Genomic DNA, 21,135 nt, shown 5'->3' with positions numbered 1-21,135 from the left:
ATCTAGGCGACATAAAATGACTTTTTGAACAAAAAAGTTTCTACATGTATTTTTCAATAATTTTCATTATTATAAAATTAAAAATCAATAGAATCAATCAAAATACATCAATAAAGCTAATAATTCATAATTATATTAGTAATGCGTGAACAATAAATGGTACATAGTAGGTGAGCAATTGTTTCCACTATTGCTATTTCATTTCCTCGCTATCGAAGTGAAAAGCAGAGTGTAAAACTCGAGCATTAACCCCATTTTCCCCTCGACGTGTCTATCTACCCTCGCCGTACCGGCTTGGGTGACTATATGAACGTCTTGGGTAAAATGGCTCGTTTTATGCTCTCGTTGTACAATCTACTATTTGTCGCTTATACAACAATACCGCGCGTGATTATTAAATAATCTACCGAATGGTATATGTAGTATATAAGTGGTACGTTACTTTGTTATTGCTTAGGTATAAGGTAGTTTAAGAACAATCATGTGACGTCAGTCCGGAATAAATCGTCTAGCCGTACACACGTCTCTTCATTGCGCTCCCAGTTTGCTACCTACACTTCAGTGGCGACAGGCTAATAAAACATTCGTGCTAATTCGCGTGCATAAGAACAGTGGAAAAAATATATACCTACATAGAAACAATGTCAATCGGCCGGTTAAGTGAGTTTAATGTGAAATCGGGACAGTGGTCTTCGTACATAGACAGATTAGACATGTTTTTCGAAGTGAATAAAGTGACGGACAATTTAAAATTGCCGACTTTGATTGCAACAGTGGGAGACGACGCTTACGAACTGTTGGTTAACTTAGCGAGCCCCAAAAAGCCGTCGGAGCTCAGCTATACCGACGCGGTGGAGTTATTGCGTCAGCACTTACAGCCGACGCCATCTTCGTTGGCTGAGAGGTACCGGTTCAGGCAAAAGAGGCAAGAACCTGGAGAGGATGTGGCGTCGTATGTTGCAGAGCTAAAGAAATTGGCTCGGTATTGCAAATTCGCTAGCAATTTGAACGAAAGTTTGCGGGATCAATTTATTTGCGGACTCAGGAGTGATGTCATCAGGCAACGGTTGTTTGCAGAGGATGACTCGGTAACTTTTGTCGGAGCTGTCAAGTTAGCCAGCTCGCTAGAAGCGGCGGAAAGAAACGCAGCAATGGTGGAATGTACTTCCACGGGGAATTCGGTGGAATCGGGAGACACGCGCGCGGTACATGCACTGACGCCGATCGCCGGGCGCAGCGGCCGCGGGCCTGGCGGCGCGGGCGCGGGCACGAGCGCAAGGCAGGCAAGACCGGCGAGAGGGCCACCGCGCAGCGAGGGCGCGCGGTGCCCAACAGTGGGAATGAACTGTGGAGCGTGCGGAGCTACGAACCACGATTACTCAAGATGTCGTTTCCGGGAGTATACATGCAGTAGATGTCAACGCACGGGGCATTTGCGGCGGGTGTGCCCAGAATACATAGGGCAACCGCTACGAGGGGGCCCTACTCAGCGTCGCGGGGGCCACAGGCAGCCCGTGTACTTCGGGGACATCGGGCACGAATCCGGCGATGCAAGCGACGGCGATGACATCGAAGAGCAATTAAACCTCATGGGATTAAATAATTATAAGCCAGTAAGTGTGCCAATTTCTATCGACAATATAATAATAAATATGGAGGTAGATACTGGTACTGCTATTTCGTGTATAAATTACTGTACATATAAACAATATTTTTCGCATTTACCTATTGAAGAGGACAACACTGTATTGAAGTTTTATGATGGTACCAAAATAAACCTTTAGGTATAATTAAACCTCGGTCCGTTACATGGATCGGGAGGAACGGTTAGAGTTGTTTATCATTAAAAATGGTACGACGTCGCTAATAGGAAGACAATGGTTGGCCGAACTAAGAATAGATATACCTAAGTTTGTATGTAACAGGTTAAGTGACTTAAATTGTGTTCATGTTAATGGAAGGATACAAAATATTCTTGACAGGTATAAAGAATTGTTCAGTGCGGGCCTGGGCGGTACACGGGCGGCGCGGCGACGTTGCGAGTGCGGGACGGCGCCACGCCGGTGTTCCACCGGGCGCGGCCGGTGCCGTATGCGCTGCGCGAGCGCATCGACACCGAGTTGGACGCAATGCTGCGCGGCGGCGTCATCGAGCCCGTTGACTGTTCCGACTGGGCGTCGCCTCTCGTGCCGGTAACTAAGGCGGACGGTACTTTACGTATTTGTGCGGACTATAAAGCGACTCTTAATCCTGTCTTGCTGATCGATAGATACCCACTTCCTAAGATTGAAGATGTGCTGGTGGGCCTTAACGGAACACGATACTTTAGCAAGATAGACTTGTCCCAGGCTTACAACCAGGTTGAGCTGGATGACTCCAAAAAGTATACAGTTATAAACACACACCGGGGTCTATTTCAATATAACAGGTTGGTGTACGGGCTGTCATCGAGCGTAGGCATTTTTCAACGCATAATGACCAACCTGTTATGCAATATACCTAATGTACAAGTATTCCTTGATGACGTTATAATAGGGGGCCGGACTGAAGAGGAACATTTACAGGCACTAGAACTAGTCTTTCAGCGGTTATCGGAAAACGGTTTAAGACTTAAGAAACAGAAATGTGTATTTTTTGTGGACGAGGTTACTTATTTGGGCTATGTGGTATCAAGGGAAGGTATTAAGGCAGACAAGTCAAAGGTCCATGCTATAAGCAAAATTCAGACTCCCACCAATGTTAGCGAGTTGCGGTCGTTCATAGGCATGGTTAATTTTTTTTCGAAGTTTATTAGGAATTTTAGTTCGCTATTAGTACCACTTAATAATCTGTTGCGTAAGGGGGTCGAATGGCATTGGGACCAACAGTGCGTGCAAGCCTTTATCCAAATAAAGCGGGAATTAATGGGCACCGAGGTATTGGTTCACTATGACCCTAATAAACCTCTAATAGTGACTTGCGACGCGAGCGCGCGGGGCGTGGGGGCGTGCTGGCGCAGCCGGGGCCGCGCGGCGGGCGCCCGGTGGCGTACGCGTCGCGCTCGCTCACTGCCGCGGAGAAGAACTACTCGCAAATTCATCGCGAGGCACTCGCTATTATTTTTTGTATGCGTAAATTCCATCAGTATGTGTATGGTAGGAAGTTTATTCTGCGGACGGACCACAAGCCTTTGGTTTCGATTTTAGGCCCTCATAGTGGCATACCTACGATGACTGCGAGTAGGATGCAGAGATGGGCAGTCATACTATCCGCGTATAATTACGACATAGAGTACATTAGAACAAATGACAACTGCGCGGACGGTTTGTCGCGCTTGCCAGAGAATAGGAGTGCCCCAAATCGTAGCGAGGAATCAATTCCTGAACAAACCTACTTACATTTCGCACAAGATGGGCTATTGTTGCAGTACAGCGAACTTAAGAAACTGACAGACAAAGATCCGATTTTAAGTAGGGTACTCAACTACATCCGGGATGGCTGGCCTGAAAAGGCGGATATGGCCAATTTGCAGCCGTACTACAATAGGAAATCGGAATTATACGAGGAACTCGGGGTAGTCATGTGGGGCCACAGGGTGGTGGTGCCGGAGGGCTGCCGGGACAAGGTGTTAGAACTCATTCACGAGCCACACATGGGTATCGTAAAGTCGAAGGCGCTGGCCCGCAGCTACGTGTGGTGGCCCGGCGTCGACGAGGCGGTGGAGCGCTCGTGCCGCGCGTGCGCCGCGTGCGCCGCGCAGGCCGACGCGCCGCCGCGCGCCGCGCCCGCCCGTGGCCGTGGCCTGCGCGACCCTGGTCTCGGCTGCACCTGGACTTCTTAGGGCCGTTAGCCGGGAAAACGTATCTCGTGGTTATCGATGCCACATCCAAGTGGCTGGAGGTATTTCAGGTCTCAAGTACGGCGGCGAACCATACGATAGCCAGATTGAGTGAGCTCTGGAGTAGGTGGGGCGTTCCCAGGCAAGTGGTCACCGATAACGGGCCACCATTTACTAGTTCTGAATTTGCAAATTACATCAAGGGCTATGGCATTGAGCATATATTTACAGCTCCTTATCATCCATCGTCAAATGGGGCAGCTGAAAATTCAGTCAAGACCTTAAAAAGGGTGATTAAAAAGGCCATTTCGTTGAACAATAATGTAGAAATGTCGTTAAATACGTTTCTGTTATATTACAGAAATACTGAGCACTGTACAACAGGGGTTAGCCCGGCACAGTTACTGATAGGTAGGCGGTTAAGGACTAAGTTCGATGTCTTAAAACCAGACATGGAGAGTAAGGTACTAAAATCTCAACGAAAGCAAGTCCAAGAGGCAGGAGGAATAGAAAGAAGAATGTCGGTGGGGGATGATGTTTGGTACCGGCAGTTTTTAAAAGGGGAAAAGTGGTTGCCGGGCACTATCGCTCATTCAGCAGGGTCGAGGGATTTTAAAAATCTTAGACAGCAATGGTAAAGAGGTCCATCGGCACGTTGATCAGCTAAGACGTAGAACTAGGAGCTCGCTTATAGCCCCCACAGGTCCTGTAGCGCTGGAGTCCGCGGCAGAGGAGGCTCACGCGTCCCCGCCCGAGAGCCGGTCGGAGCGGCCAGGGGGCTCGGCGCCGCCGTCGCCGGCCGCGGCCCCGCCGTCGCCGCCGCGCGCCGAGGAAAGCTCGGATAGCGGTCGCGAGGAGTTCGCAACGCCGCCGCCCGCCCCTATACCGCCTCGAGCTCGAGTCGTTAGGAAATGTAGGCTAAGCAAAAATGTTAGTTATAAGGTGTAAAGATAAGAATAGTAGTGGAGGGATGTAGTATATAAGTGGGTACGTTACTTTGTTATTGCTTAGGTATAAGGTAGTTTAAGAACGATCATGTGACGTCAGTCCGGAATAAATCGTCTTGCCGTACACACGTCTCTTCATTGCGCTCCAGTTTGCTACCTACTTCAGTATACAGGGTTTGATTTTGAACGTGACCCAAAATTAGTGTTCCTAGCTCAGTTCTGGACGAAAAAATTGCGGTTTCCATACCTTATTGAAATTAAATCACGAACTTGATGTTATGTTCTGAAACCGCAAATTTTATGTGATTGCAACAATGATTTAAAAAGCAAGTCTTCCCAAACTTATTTGTACTGTGACCCCTTGGGACTTGGCCATTTTTTTACGACGCCCCTCAACCTAGCCCCCAAAAATACTTACCAATTTTAGTACTAGCCTAGTAACCGGTTATCAGTTTGGAAATTGCCACTCTCATTTCTTTTTCTACGTCTATGTTTGATCTGTACTTGTTCCTTATTACTTATGCTCACTCGACTCGTCGCATAGACATGCGACGCCCCTGAGGCAATATCGAAACGCCCCAGGGCGTCGCGACGCATAGTTTGGGAAGCCTTTAGTTAATGCATTATATCATCTAGCATTAAGTGAGAGAAACACTTATTTTGGATCACGTTCAAAATTACATCCTGTATAATTCTATTATTTAAATTGTAAATTAATTTTATAATTAAATTACTTAATAAATAAACTAAATTATACTATAAAACATAAATATTTAATTTATTACTGCGTTAGAACTAAGGTAAACGGCGTCTTTTGATATCTTGATATTTTAAACCATAAAATGTCTCAGGTTAATTAATAACCTTAAGTGGTTAATGAGCTTAATAGCCGTTTTGTCATTGCCTTGCCCTTTGCGAAGTAGAATGGTATTAAGGCTGCTATTTACATACAATGGTATGGCATAGCGCTATATCCCAAAGTTCTAAGGCGGTACAGTTCTCAATGAATATTGTGACCTTTGAATTGACATAAGAGACGTGACGAGTTTTTTTAAGGTTCCATATACCATATAGGTATTAATTACGACTGCTCAGATCTTTTACTCTTTAAAGCAGTTAAAAAATCCTTCCAAGTCTATGCAATCAAAATAATTGTACTTAGGTGTACATAATATACAGTCTTTTACTTTGCCAGACATTGCGTTTGCATTTTCATGCATTTATTGCCAAAGGTTTTAACATGTGTCCCGCCGGCGAAACTTTCTCAAATAGATATGTTTGTTTTTTATGGCGTTAAATAAATGTATTTTCTTTCTTTTCTTTCTTAATTCTATCCCGCAGAGAAACCCCAAGCATAGCCCTCTCCATAGCCCTCTGAGTGACTTTGAGTTTTCTCATGAGGCCCATCATTAGCGCCCACTGGAGTCCTGTGTCACGTGCTCGATTAATATGTGATTAATATTATCTTTATCAGACATTACAATATTAATCTTATCATTATCAACCCATCCAACCGCACATTGTTATTGCATTCTATTTGTATCTAATTGCGCATGCGATTTATAATGTGATAGTAACCTTATCTAGGTCTCTAATATAATTATCTGTCCGAACATAATTTTATGCAATTTCGTACACAGGACGACGTAACAAAAACCGGCCAACAGCGTGTCGGACACGCCCAAAATAGGGTTCCGAAGCCATTACGAAAAATTAAGTAATAATTTTCTAAGGATTTCGTATTTTATACGGAATCTTCCAAGTTTAGGTATATTTTATACCTTAGGCTGCTATTTAAGAGTAAAACTACTAATAATTCTCAAGCAAACTTAGCCGTTATAGTTTTCCTTAAAAGTTTGATATACTTACTACCATCCTGATTTTTCAAATTTTTCCACCCACCAGTTTAGATTTTAGAGGGGGGACGCTCGATTTTAATGAAAATTTGCACTTTACAGTTGAATATTTCGCAAAAATATCAATGAATCGAAAAATCGTCTTTGCAAACCCCTGATAGTTTTAAAAGACCTATCCAACGATACCCCACACTATAGGGTTGGATGAGAAAAAAAAATCACCCCACTTTACGTCTATGGAAGGTAGTTACCATAAAAAAAAAATATAGATTTTTTTTTATACCCTTTTGTCGGCATAGTGCCGACAAAATTACAGCTTTCTAGCATTGATAGTCCCTGAGCAAAGCCGCGGACAGACAGACAGACAGACAGACATGGCGAAACTATAAGGGTTCCGTTTTTGCCTAAAAAGGCAACTTAGTTAAATATTGTGTAAAAAAAAACATAATTTGAGTAAAATTGACCAGTGGCTTCGTGATTTTATTTTTTTCGGTACCTGCTGTAAAAAAAAATTGAAAATATCGCATATCGTGTAAAATGTTAAAAATGTACCTTTATACCTTGTTCCAAATCGTATTTGGTCAAAGAGTTAATATTAGAAGTAAATTATAATTTGAATTCTGATGTCTATTTTCTTTATGTATTTTTTGTGTTTTTAATTCAAACTTCTTTTTTATCTTAATTTTGATGGTATTTTATGTTATGATCTCCTTTTTCCTGAGAACGAAGAATACCTATTTATTCTATTTTTTTTTAAGGATTGTAGAGTAGGTAAGAGGTTGTTTACTAGAAGCAATGGAAATTTACTTTAAATATGCCCGGTTTACATTATTCCAATAAAGCTGCTGCTGGATCGATCTTGTGTAACTCGTTTGGATTGTGACCCCCGAAGTATCGCTACTGCCACGACTTTACTGAAATAATGTGAATAATGATTTGTTTTAGAGCAGACTTCTACACAGCTGATGTTCGATAAAAAACTCACACAAAAACAAAGTCGTGAGTTAACAGGAAAACTTTTTGTGTCAGCTTAATAATACTTACCAAAAAACCACACGAAAAAAACAAAATAAAATACGAATAAACCTTGATCTTGGTATAGTATTACGGATCGCGGCAGATTAAAAACATCCGTTGTCTTTTAAGTATTTGAAAACTTACAATCAGTAAAATATACTAATCAAAAATGTCTAGGCATATTTTTTTCCTAGATAGTTTTGAGCATTTCAATAGGCATATAACTTCTGAGTCAAAACATCAAATTTGTTTAGGGATAGTAGGTATCCAGAGACTTGTTTGATGTGTGTATTTTATACAATAATGAAAACTGACTATATTCTACGTACAATCAGCGTCAGAGAAAAGTACTTATCATTACATAAACCAGCACTGGAAGGGGCCAAATATTTCCTACTTTAAAGAGATTTCGGTAATGTTATTCGTCACTTTTATTGTCAATATATATGAAACGTATGAGTGGACTGTAATTAATAACTAAAAGCAAACAAAGAAATAATATGATGAAATTAAAATATACTTGATAACACAACCACACAACACAACGCAATAATGACAAGTAACAGAAAAGTATACAAAAAAAGAACTTTACAAAAAAATACAACAAAAAAGTATATAACTCCAAGGAGTTTGCTACAATATATATAAAAAAATAATAATTTAAAAAGTCAAAAACCCGACTGCCTGAAAAACTAAAAGGAAGAAAATAAGTCTAGTGGTCTAGAACTCTGTCAAGAAGCTCATTTAAGGTTCAACAGTGACCAGTGAGTTGTAAATTTAAATTTCTGAGAACTTTGTCATAATATAGAAACTTTCGCAACTTTGGAAACTTCTCAGTACTATTCTTATTACGCATGTAGCCGATTTTATGTAAGTATATAAAGTAGTCCTTAATAAATAGTCATATATATTATGATATATATGTATTGTCAACATCTGATTTAAAGGATAAAACAACTGCATTAGATATTGCAAAACTGATAGTGGCCTTGCTTGCTATAGCTGATAAAATATATGATAAGATTAGGGCATCGCTAAGCTTCCACTGAGATTAAACATCAGCTTTATATGTCTCAAGATAACATAATATTTCATGCAATTATCTAAGAGGAATTTTTTCATCATGATTATCGGCCAGAAGACGTCCACTGCTGAAAAACCGGCCAAGCGCGAGTCGGTCTCTCGCACCGAGGGTTCCGTACAAGTTTGTAGGTATTTATGAATATCTGTTAGCAGAGCCGCTCTCCTAAGCAAAATATACGCAGTGTGAGGTCATTTTAGATTGTTTCTTGCCATAGACAATCAGACATGAAAAATTATGATTTTCAGACTTTACATACCTATTGATTTTGCTAATCTAACCTTTATACAAAATGTTTAGATTCCAGGACAGCCGGCCTTTCTGTGCTGGTTATGTAAGATGGTTACGTATGAGGAATATTTGGGAATTCTTATCTGAACTCTCAGAATTTCAATTTAACTGCTAGAACTAATGATTTACGTGTGCGAATGCTACAATCACTACTGACTAGTAAAAAATAAATATCATCTATGGATTGTTTAGTAGATATACACATAATAGCTACTATACATAGAATGATAATGACGAACTCAAATGATTCGGAAATACCGGTCCGATGAGTATTCTCTAATGACCACGTTGCCGTGGTTTACGTGACGCCAGACAGGTTTAGTTGCGACGTACCTAATGCATTTTTTCTTGAAGGCTTGTCATTAGCTTTAAATTTTGTTCCTGTTTTTGTTGTGTTGTGTAATATATCTTACGTTTATTCCGTTTTATAGATTTGTTACACAAAATCGGCACTAAAATGACATTAAAAAACCCAACCGCCTAAAAATAGCTTTAAATAAATCTGAAAAGAACATAGAAGGAAAAGTAGCTAATAGAATAAAGAATAGTTATTTGTGATACGAGGTTGGTAAGTAGGTAAGGTTTTAGAAATAAGTTGACAAGGTATTAAAAAGAAATAAAAATAAAAACAAAACAACGCAAAGTTTTACAAATAGGGCGTGTCCGTATTGCGCATGCGTTAGTTTTGTTTTTAAATTAGGTTAACTAAAATTATCAGGCAAAAGATAGACACGTTCAGCCACTCCGATTTTTTCGAATTAATAAAAGGTGGAAATCATTAAAACCTGAGGTAAATAAATTACAGCATATAATAATTACAATAAATTTTGCAAATTCATTACTGAGTTTTGTATATTTATACATTTTTCTACGTATAAGTCGATATTTATTATTTTTGTCGTTCCAAGTCTTTGCTTGTAAACTTTTAAAATGTAGAATTAAAAAAAATGTAAAAAAATTGCACTAGTGCGGTAAAATGAACTTACGAGCCATCATTTGAAAGTGAATTTTTCGAGCAAATGTATTGAAAATAATATAGAATAGCTTACATTTGATACCCAAATTAGGCTAGGGAGTCATACTACATCAAAAAAATATAAATCAGCTGTAAAAGCGACCAGTTTCGTATTGATTTTTTTATCAAGTCATTACTTGATTACAATAATGTAGAGGAAGTATGCGTAGATTGTTTTTGTTACCAAATTTTCCTAGTTTTATTTGAAACCGCAGTGACGAAATTACTACCGATCTTATTTTTCCTAACCGCAACCACATACACTACAAAATAAAATATCCCTAAACGAGCAATTCTTGACATAAGTTTGTCTTTATTTACTTCGGGGATCTCGGAAATAGCTCCGACGATTTGGATGAAATTATACTTGCTTGGAGCTTGGTTTTATCTCTAAGAAAACGCGTGTTTTCGAGTTTTACCTTACATGTACTGACTATTACTTAATCTGTGGTTTTAGCTCGAATGTAGCTCTCTAATTCTTCAACTTCTTTACAGCATTCTCTTTAACCCTACAACTCCACTCTACCTTAAAGAGTACCATAGAGTACGAAGAGCTACGTTACTTCTATTCGATGCTCATGAACTTTCTCTATAACGTGCCTCTTTATAACTCTAAATTCTTTGTTCTTATACCGTCCAGGCTTGTTGAGGAACTCTTTACCGATAAAATTAAGATGTACAACATTTTTATACATAAAATATGCTTTTCTTGTAATACCTATTTGATCATCATCACATCAGCCGTAGGACGTCCACTGTTGGACAAGGCCTTCCTCATAGACCTACAGTCGCTTCAGTTGGAACCGGCCTGCATTCACCGTGAGCCCGCGCATATACGTGTACGTCCTACGCTGCGTTTGCTGATCCGCAGTCTCCACTAGAGAGCGTTTCGACCCTAACTGCCATCTGCTCTCCGTGCTATATGGCCTGCCCATTGCCACTTAAGTGAGCTAATTACAAATACAACAAATACAAATAGTTTATTTCAAAAAATATTAAAGACGCAGAATACATTCGTGCTGACCCCCACACTAGGCATCTCTCTAGCATTCTTCTCTTTAGCATTTAATTTAATTAGCGCTTGGATCACCTGATGGTAGATGGCAGATCAACTCATGAAACCAGAGGCCTTATTATCTAAGATACTTGGAATCACAATCGTTTTCGTCACTTCTTTCTGTCACACGGTATAAGATGAGGGTAGAAAGAGATGGTGGATGCGATTGCGAGTATCAGTGCGTTATACAATAAGGCCTAGTGGACCATTTGAGGATTACAATTACGTTGCCAGCCGGTAGATAGATTGTGTTGCCAAATTTTAAACGTAACTTTAACTGTTGTAATACTCTTAATTTATTTTCATTTTACGATTGTATTTTGCTAAAATCGTTAACGATACGATTTCCTTATTTAAATGTTTAATGTATTTAAGGAAGTCCGTTAAAGGTATTATAAGTGAAATGATCAACACAGCTCTCTGTTAGTGCACCTTGTCACTTTGCAATAAGGTGGGTGGTCACTCGATGGCTGACTGTACAATGACACAGGACAAAGGAGTCATAAAAAGTATGATTTGTGTCCAATTTTTGGTAAAATTATGGCAATACCTGGAAAGAGACTTTTTTTATAATTCGTCGTGATACCGTACGTGCGCCAACTGGTTGTCAACCAGTGGTTGAGCACTTTCCTGTCACGTGATCATATACGACATGGGAACTTTTGTATATTAAACATTTCGAATCAGAATTGAGGAGATTCGTTGAAGAAAGGGTCACCGACATAGTCAAGCGCATATTATGCTTGTTGAGGTCAATGGGCCGATAAGTTCTCGAATGGAGACCGCGGATCGTCAAGCGCAGTGTTGGACACGCCCGAAATAGGGTTCCGTAGCCATTACGAAAAAATTAAGTAATATTTTTCTAAGGTTTCGTATTTTGTACGGAATATTCCAAGTTTAGGTATATTTTACACCTTAGGCTGCTATTTACTCTTAAACTACTATTAATTCTCAAGAAAATTTAACCATTATAGTTTTCCTTGTAAGTTTGATATACTAACTACCACCCTGATTTTTTTTCAAATTTTTCCTTCCACCAGTTTATATTTTAGAGGGGGGGGGGGGACGCTCGGTTTTAATGAAAATTTCCACTTTAAATTGAATACTTTTCAAACAAATCTCTGAATCGAAAAATAGTTTTCGCAACCCCTAATGGTTTTCTAGCATTGATAGTCCCTGAGCGAAGCCACGGACAGACAGACATGGCGAAACTATAAGGGTTCCGTTTTTGCCATTTTGGCTACGGAACCCTAAAAAAAACGTATTTATTACAACGAAATAGATCATTACGTACCTACGTTACAATATTTTATGAAAGACTATAAGTGATATGGGGAGGCAAGGCGAGCGGATTTTCAAACAGCCTTACCTTTTATCTGCTTACAATTTTTTTTTTTCAATTGTTTCATTTGTTTATGGGCTAATCCGGCACTGTGCATGGATGACCTGTACCACTACCATGAGTTTACAGTGACCGCACTCGATAGCGACGGCGTAAATTATTTGTATGGAGAATTGTACAGCGCCTCTACAAATAATTTCCGTCACTGTAAACTCATGGTAGTGGTACTGGTTAAAGCCGTGGGCTCGCAGTGGATGTAGCCGGTTCCAACCGAAGCAACTGACGGTGATGAACAAGGGTACTTTACCACGATAACTGCACTTGTTCCGCATGCTACTGTATCTAAATATCTAAATACCAACCTGTCCCAAAACACTATCGCAACGTCTTTGTAACACCTACTCACAAATACACATCACTCCTCAATTCAAAAAGCGCACTTATTAATTACACAAACTTACGCTACTCACTTACTCACTCGCGCTAAATACTGAAGTGACGCGCTTGGAGTGTGATACGAAACTGGCAAAGGCAGTGTTGTGATTCAGTGATGAATAGCACGTGGTTTAGGCGAGGAGAGACAGCGTGCTGCATTTTTACTCGACTGCCGATAGGTTAAGTTTTCAAGTAGAGGCACGAAAGTTTTTTTTGTCGTAAGAAACGTCTCGAACGCTAGTGTCAAAAATGTATCAAAAAATAAAAATAAAGATTATTTTTTTGGACTTAATAGATAATATCAAAATGTAGCCAGCACCCCCTGGTACGGGAATACTTGTTTAAGGAGGCTCCTTTACTTCTCGCAGTTGTCGACAGATTTAAAAACAACAGTATGGGGTCTTCCATAAATTAGGTCACACATTTAAGGGGAAAGAGTCAGGCGGTTTTTGACGCAGGAACAAAATTATTTGCAACTTTCATAGCAACACGTGTGACAAGGGGTAGGGGGGAGGGTGATAAATTTATGTTATTTCTTTGGTTGTGTTGATTTCCGTGATAAATCACTGCATTTTAATTTTAAAATCAATATACATACTATATTGCAGACACAATTTTTTTTTATTCCGACTAAAAGTCTAAAGTAAGAGTCAGATAACACAAAACTTAAAGTATGAAAAGTTCCAAACATTGTTTTCAAAGCTTTCGTTCTCGGGAGGCAACTTTTTCGGATATCCGTGAATACCATGCTTCACATTTTCATCTATAATTTTAATATCCTAATTGTGGAAACGAAATATCGCCAATTGCTTCAAAATAAATGTCCCATTTGTCATTAGTCCTTTGTGGTCTTTTTTTGCAAAGAGCGTCCCTTAGCCAGTTTGGGCCTCAGTATTGGATATAATACACAAGTTTCTCTGCTAAATACCGGCACAATACGAAGATATTACAGCCGAGCAAGTTCTTTTTCTGCTTAAGTATACGCCAAATACTTCATTGAAAGGAACAATACGGGTCCTTCGCAAAAAAACTGGAACATTCAATCAATGTACCTATAATGGTACTATTTTCTCAGGTAGCCATTTCTTGACGAAAGAACAATGACAACATAATATATTCACGATAAACTTTGTTTTTTTTTGTATGTCGTGATATTTTAATAATAATAATAATAAATTCATTTATTTTAGGCAACTTGGCCCATGCAATAAATACCTTACAGACTAACATACATATTTATAATTAAAAATATTTAAAACTAATTTGTTGGGTCACCGTCCTCGACGTCGCATTCAACATATACAATTATGCATTTTTCTGATATACTGAGCGGGAAAATATCTGACCCTTAAATGTATTTATGCAGTAATAGGTAATTTTATAGGTAGAGTTGGCCAAATTTTGCGCCACTAATTTCTTTATAAAGTACGCGAGGGCTCACAAAGATAGCTATTAATCTATCTTTATGATAATTTATCTTTATTTATCTTTTAATTTGTCTTACGGATATTAATCTGTATCCGCAAACGCTTATTAATTGCACCAAATACTACGTTTACTATAACAATTTACTACAAGGTTACCTACGATGACGTCGGGAGATCCCGGATTATACGTATTAAAAGTTTGATAAAAATCTAATTTTACAGTTATTTAAAGACTAAGCTGGTTTTCCGGTTTCTCGTATTTTGTGTATTATTTGTGATGTTATGACAAGGTAAAATACTATGATTATAGTCAAACAAAAGCCTGTTACATAAAAAAGCATGTAAACCATGTAAACTTATAACACGTAATTTGAGTTTATTCCCAACCATTCCAAAGACTATTTGTTATAAATTTGCTTAATTTTTAAGTATCCTGAACATACTTTTTTTTAAAGAAATTTGGTACAATTTTTTTTATACATTAAGGAAACGCTTGGGCACCCTACCCAATAGCAGCGATCTGAGTGATAACTTTAAAAATACGTAAAGGTTTTTTTTTTTTCATTTTTATTAACCTTATTTTTAATTTTTGTATACGTACATACATATATTGTGTGTAATTAAAATAAATATCACGGGACACTTGACACCAATTGACCTAGTCCCAAAGTAAGCATAGCTTGTAGTATGGATACTAGGCAACGGATAAACATACTTATATAGATAAATACATACTTAAATACATATTAAACATCCAAGACCCGAAAACAAACATTCGTATTATTCATACAAATATCTGCCCCGGCCGGGAATCGAACCCGGGACCAAGCTCAATGGATTTAAATCTTCATCCAAATCGATAGAATAGTGTTCAAAAACTTATATGTTATGGATAGGAAAATTGTACCTATATTAAAAGGATAATATTGTACTTAATTGTATATTTAAAGGATAAATAATAGGATAATCATTAAATAAATAAGAAGTACCTAAGGATTTTCCTCGTAATGTTTTTCCTTTAAAAATGAGATAGGTACCATCCATATTTAAAGTACCTATAATGAAAAAAAGTATAAAAATATAAGTTTATACACTGTGTTAATTTTATTTCTGTTAATTATAAGGGAAAATGCTACAGGTCAAAATGAAGTAATTTTTTTTTTCAAGAATTAATAAACTTAATTATATGCGCAGCAATACAGCGGTTCTTGATTTATGACCTTTTTTAAAGTCTGTAATTAAAGCATTTTTAATTAAACCTATTTATCAAAAGCGCTTTAAAAAGTGAGATAATAATGTCTCTCTTAATGTGTCGCGTCAATGTCACTCTCAAGTTTGTGAATTTTTCGTTTATAATTTTAGCAATGGCTGTGAAGATATATTATACAGTGTTTTGCCGGCAGCCAGGCTTAATAATAAATTCATTTATTTCGGGCAACTTGGCCCATACAATAAATACCTTACAGACTAACATACATATTTATAATTAAAAATATTTAAAACTAATTTGGTGTTAAAACGGCGTGACCCCGTTGAGTCACCATCCCCGACGTCGCATTCAACTGCGACATGGTGCCCGGAACCGCCGGAACACGACGTCTGTAGGCCAGCAGGCAGCACTCGCGATGGTCCCCATCAGCAGCCGCGGCGCGCACACCACGAACGAGCTGAAGTGAATGTACTGACGCGACTGCAGCTGGAACACCTTATCAAAGTTCTCCGAAACCAAAAATGTTTCCCAGGATATTTTCTTATGGTTTTATAGAGCACAGTAGGTTAGGTTAGGTTTGTTTTTAAAAAAGTTCCAAAAATAATGGTTTCGTAGAAATTTAATAGTTGGGAAATAAAACATTTTCCCAAATGAAACATTTGGGAAAAAAATGTGCGAAACGGCAGAGAACCACTTTGATTATTAGCACGCTGTATAAAAAATATATATAATTAAATTTAATAGGTAGTTTTTAACAATGCACTGAGCTGTCTGTCAAAATTAATGGAAACCAAGAAAAACACTGTGTAGGTACCCACCAACACAGTACCTACACAAGTTGACACGCTAAGTATTTTAATCGTTACTTTGTAATTGCTTTAGAAGATTGCTTGAGAAGTATGGATAAACGAACAACAAAGTGATTCCATAAGGTTACACTAAGAAGTGTAAAATTCAAACTTCGTATCTTGCCGTCCCGCTTACGCTCATAATCAAGCCTTTAGCTTGTAAATATAGCTTGATCCAGATGCTTGCCACAAGCTTTTACTCGTATAGGTACCTATTCAACTTGCTGTGTTCATTGGATCAAATATTCCAAGTTGTTTTGGACTAAATTCTAGTGGTCAGATTGACTTGAAATTTGGTAAGTATACTTATGTAGATTTAATGACAATGCAAGTGCAATTGACAAAAAGTACAGTGAGCAAAAAAAGCTTGTATTAAAAGCAATGTTTTTAACAGAAACTGATTTTGAAAATTAAATTAAATTTGCTGTAAAGACAAAAGATTGTTAACTTTGTAACAGAAAATTTAGAAGCGTTTAAAATGAGATACCTATTCTATCTTAAAATTATTTAACTATAGACAATTATATAAACTTTGTGGCTTATAGATTTCCCTATTGGCATTTTCACTTACACTTCACAAACAAGTTTAACTTCTTTCTCTTTAGCACAAGATTCAATATTGTAAGTATAAATTTATTAAGGCCACCATCTGATACAAATCGAATCAAAAAGTCAAATTAAAATCTACATTTCTCCGAAACGCACAACAATGGTGCTTATGTTCAATCAAAAGTATACCTTATTTGGTACGCGTTGGTTATGAAATGTAAAACGTGGTCAAATATAGCCACCGATCTGTTTTGGTAAGTACCTAACTGTCACTTGCACATCGCGGTGCGTTTGCGACAGCGTCCATAGGCTTCTCGCATACTGACGACTAAAATTGGACACGTTATGCGTCAACGGCTCAACATACTATTTGACAATTCCTGAATTTGCCATATCCTGTTATACAGGGTGGAAAAAATCTATGGGCCCTGGAGGGCAACTAGGTACCTTTATTCCTTTATTTTTAAAATGAAACAAAACTGCATTCAAAGACCTAAACTTCGCTTGTCTCACCCGGGAATCGAACCAACTTAAAATAAAAAAAATAAACACGCCATTTTACGAGCATTATATGAATCGATAGGATTATTGTTCAGGACAAAATTTGTCTAATAAACATTTGGCCTTATACTCATCTGTTGTACGAGATACCATGAGATAAAAAGTAAATGATACGTTATAGTTTTCTAACATCCATAGACTTGTGTATTATATACCTTCCGCCGTCTAACTTTGCCTAAAAGTTCATTGCCCCGACTAGTACCTACCACAAAAACTATAAAGGTATAATTCCAATAATTGAATAGGCACTATACCGTTAAGCGATTCGAACACAATCCGGGAGTTACGTAAAGACGTCGCATAAAAAATGTAAGTATCTCAAAAATGCGTCAAAACTGAGTATTAAGTAATAAACTTTTAGGCAGATTTATATAGCGCGTGGTATACTTGTTTAACTAAGGGGGTCATTTCGTAGAACTGATCAGTTAAATTATTAAAACTCTTTCTCTTTTGAATATCCGTTTGAGTAAAAAAATCTTTCATATTACGTGTTCTTCATGTTTATCAGACAATTTATTTTCTTGAACAATACCCTATCCCAGGGTTACTCAAAGTGGGGTACGCGAACCCCTAGGGGTTCGCTATTCGACGGTAGGGGGTTCGCGACAAGGTTTACGTGACTCCAAAAACCACCAGGCTGCAAGACTAGCAAGATAAGAAATGATGAAGGTTGGTTTTTGGAGTCTTTTCGTATTTTTTATTTTTAGTTTCTCCAACAGTCAAGGGGGGGGGTAGGGGTTCGCTATCGTACTTTAATAGGGGTACGTGGAGCCATAAGTTTGAGAAACCCTGCCCTATCCCAATAATAATATATCCCAATAATAATAATAATATCCTATCGATTGTAAGACTGATGCGTTGAGCGAGGAAGCTGCCAGTACCCTTAGTGTAAGTTTTCGGTTAGAAAATACGTCTCGATCGCGTTCGCGTTAAAATCTCAATTTATATGGAACCACGAACAGCGCCTCTAGCGGAACGTTTGCGATGTTCGTATTTACATAAGTACAAATTGAGATTTTCACGCGAACGCGATCGAGACGTATTTTGTAACCGAAAACTTACACTAAGGGCACAGCTCTTCGGTCTCCTGTCCTGTGGTATCTCTGAGTCTTTTGGACTAATAGAAAGAGTCTTCTTTGGAAAATATATTTAGTCAAAAGAAAATAAGGACCAATTAAATTCCATTGGTAAAATGAAATCAAAATACCTACGTTTGCGTATTTATCTGCACACAAGACTATATGAAAAGTATTTCTATTGTATAAATGTTGTACAGTTTATTAACAAAACCATTTTTGCACCACCGAATCATTTTCGAGGCTGCAAATAGACGTGCTTGTTGATGGGTTAAAATTAAGAAACGAAGTAGGGATTGGTTGAAATGACGGGCAAAACACGATTTTTAAGCCCCGCCTACTAGGACACGTAAGGCCAAAATAATCAAATACATTAATACAAATAATCGTAAATAAATCAATGGAATTCGGTGAATAAAATAAATTTCATATCGTTTAATAAAGAGGCTGATAAATTAAAAGTGATAATTGTTTATGAAAATCAAAAATACTATTTGAAATCATCCTATAAGTGGTTTGACGTCATCGGCACTTTTTGTCCGACCCCTGGTCGTAACCTACCGCAAAAAATCTACAATCTGCAACCAGCCTATCATTGATTGATACATCGGCGCAAGGGCATCGCTTCGACACGCGTCCGATACGGTCATCGGCCTCCCCACGGACGTTGCGCCATCTAGTCCATGGACAAGGAACTATCTAGCTAAGTACTACGTAATAACGTACTAACCAAAAAAAGGGGGGCTACTACGAAATCCCAAAATCGAAGTTCGTATCGTATCGTCCCTCTCATTCTTGTATTAAATAATATAAGCGTAGCGGGAGGGCAAGAGACGAAGCTCGAATTTTGCACTTCGTAGTAGGTATATCGCCTGGCTGGACTTATTCAAAATCGTGACCAGCTCAAAAAATCTCACTAATGGGTCTCAGTTGACATGTAGTTTATAAATAAATAAATAAATATCACGGGACAATTCACACCAATTGACCTAGTCCCAAAGTAAGCTTAGCAAAGCTTGTGTTATGGGTACTAAGCAACGGATAAATATAATTATATAGATATAGATACATATTAAATATAATGACCCGGATAACTCACGTCTTAAATCGAGTTTAGCTCGACATGTTTCGGGCTAATCCGTAGCCCTTCGTTTCATGTTCAATAATATATACTTAAATACATATTAAACACCCAAGACCCGAGAACAAACATTCGTATTTTTCATACAAATATCTGCCCCGACACGGGATTCGAACCGGGACCTCAGGCTTCCTAAAGCTCAGCTTATAAGCTAAGCTTTTATTCTTTAAAGTTTCATTTTAAGTTTTTTTGGCGATATAGTTTTTAATTGTTCTAATTAACTTTTATAAAAAACGCCTGTTACCCGCGACTCCGTCCGCGTAGAATTCGGTTTTCACTATCCCGCCGGAACTATGAAATTTTCCGGAATAAAATCCCGGGATTCAAATTATCTGTATACCGAATTTCATCCAAATCAGTTTAGCGGTTTAGACGTGATGAAGTAACAAACAAACAAACAGACACAAATTTTCGCATTTATTATATAAGTAGGATTAGTGGGATATAGTCGGTTCTATTTTTTGTTTTGTGTTTTGGAGTCGGTTTTACTTTTTTAATTAAAAAAAAATTTATTTCTTACTTTTTAGTGACTTAATTTTTAATCTCACAACGATTCCATTAAACCCAAACACGGCTTAGTTACATTGTTTTAATAGCAGAGTTCCGTTTTTTGAAGTCGGTTAAAAAAGAAAAAGTAGTGAAATAAGACGTCACAATGGAACTAACGGGCTATATCTTATTATATTATTTCTTATTAACAGAAATAAATAAAAAAAGAACTAAAATCAACTCTAATCCTAAAAATCTATATTTACAAATATTTCCTTATCAATTTTTATTAGGAATATTTCTTATTATTTTTTTGTTTTAATTGACTAAAGGAAAAATACAATGTAATTGACGGACTAATTAGACTTTTTGGAACACATAGTCAACGGCCATTATGAAGTAAATCCTGACACATTGCACAACTATGAAATTCCTGATTATTGTTTATGTAAACCATTGAAAAAAAAAATGCTTTACTTACTACTCTGTCGCACGCAACAAGTAAGCATTACATTTTTGTCTATGATTCATATTGTTAATATTCAGAAACTTCATAATTTCGCAATGTGTCAGGATTGACTTCTTAGCGGCCGGGCACTACAGACTATTAAAATTGACTCGGTCAATTGGTTGTCATTACTAATAATGGCTACTATCATTCACTCGTGACTTCGTCTGTATATTCGGCATATATCCGACATCGATTGTTTATATCCGGAGTTTTTTTTTATTTTGATTATTTATGTATCATCATTATTGAACTAAGGGCTCCTGCTCTGGGAAAACGCAGTCGATGTAATTAGGCCGGTTGTTGGACAAAAAAAGTGCATTCGTGCAATGGCTAACATTTCGGTCACAGATAGTTGCAGACCATTTTTTTTAAAGATTAATATGTTACCACTGCCATGTATGTACATAAAAAAGGGCCTGTTAAAAACACCCTGAACTTTTTAGAAGCAGGTCCGATGTCTTTGTA

At 37.9% G+C, this 21,135-nt stretch overlaps 2 protein-coding genes across 5 annotated transcripts in view; one reads left to right on the top strand and one right to left on the bottom strand.

The window, feature by feature from the left end:
- The window catches only part of LOC141440400 (uncharacterized), a 45,323-nt gene that overhangs the window by 8,883 nt on the left and 15,305 nt on the right, over nucleotides 1–21,135 (bottom strand). For 2 of the 4 annotated variants that reach the window (XM_074104910.1, XM_074104912.1), the window contains exon 1: nucleotides 12,786–12,931. The exons of the other annotated variants lie outside the window; for them this stretch is intronic. The gene's annotated coding sequence lies outside the window, so the exon portion shown is untranslated. Of the gene's footprint in view, nucleotides 1–12,785; nucleotides 12,932–21,135 lie in introns of those variants that run through there. 4 annotated transcript variants of the gene reach the window in all.
- LOC141440351 (uncharacterized) lies at nucleotides 448–2,012 on the top strand. The gene is made up of 2 exons (XM_074104858.1): nucleotides 448–1,613; nucleotides 1,983–2,012. The coding sequence occupies exons 1-2, from the start codon at nucleotides 642–644 to the stop codon at nucleotides 1,986–1,988; spliced, it is 978 nt and encodes a 325-aa protein (XP_073960959.1). The 5' UTR covers nucleotides 448–641; the 3' UTR covers nucleotides 1,989–2,012.

Source organism: Choristoneura fumiferana, chromosome 22 (assembly GCF_025370935.1).
Source record: "Choristoneura fumiferana chromosome 22, NRCan_CFum_1, whole genome shotgun sequence".
NCBI lineage: Eukaryota > Metazoa > Arthropoda > Insecta > Lepidoptera > Tortricidae > Choristoneura > Choristoneura fumiferana.
The sequence above is the reverse complement of the archived record's forward strand: the minus strand, read 5'-3'. Positions and strand labels throughout refer to the sequence as shown.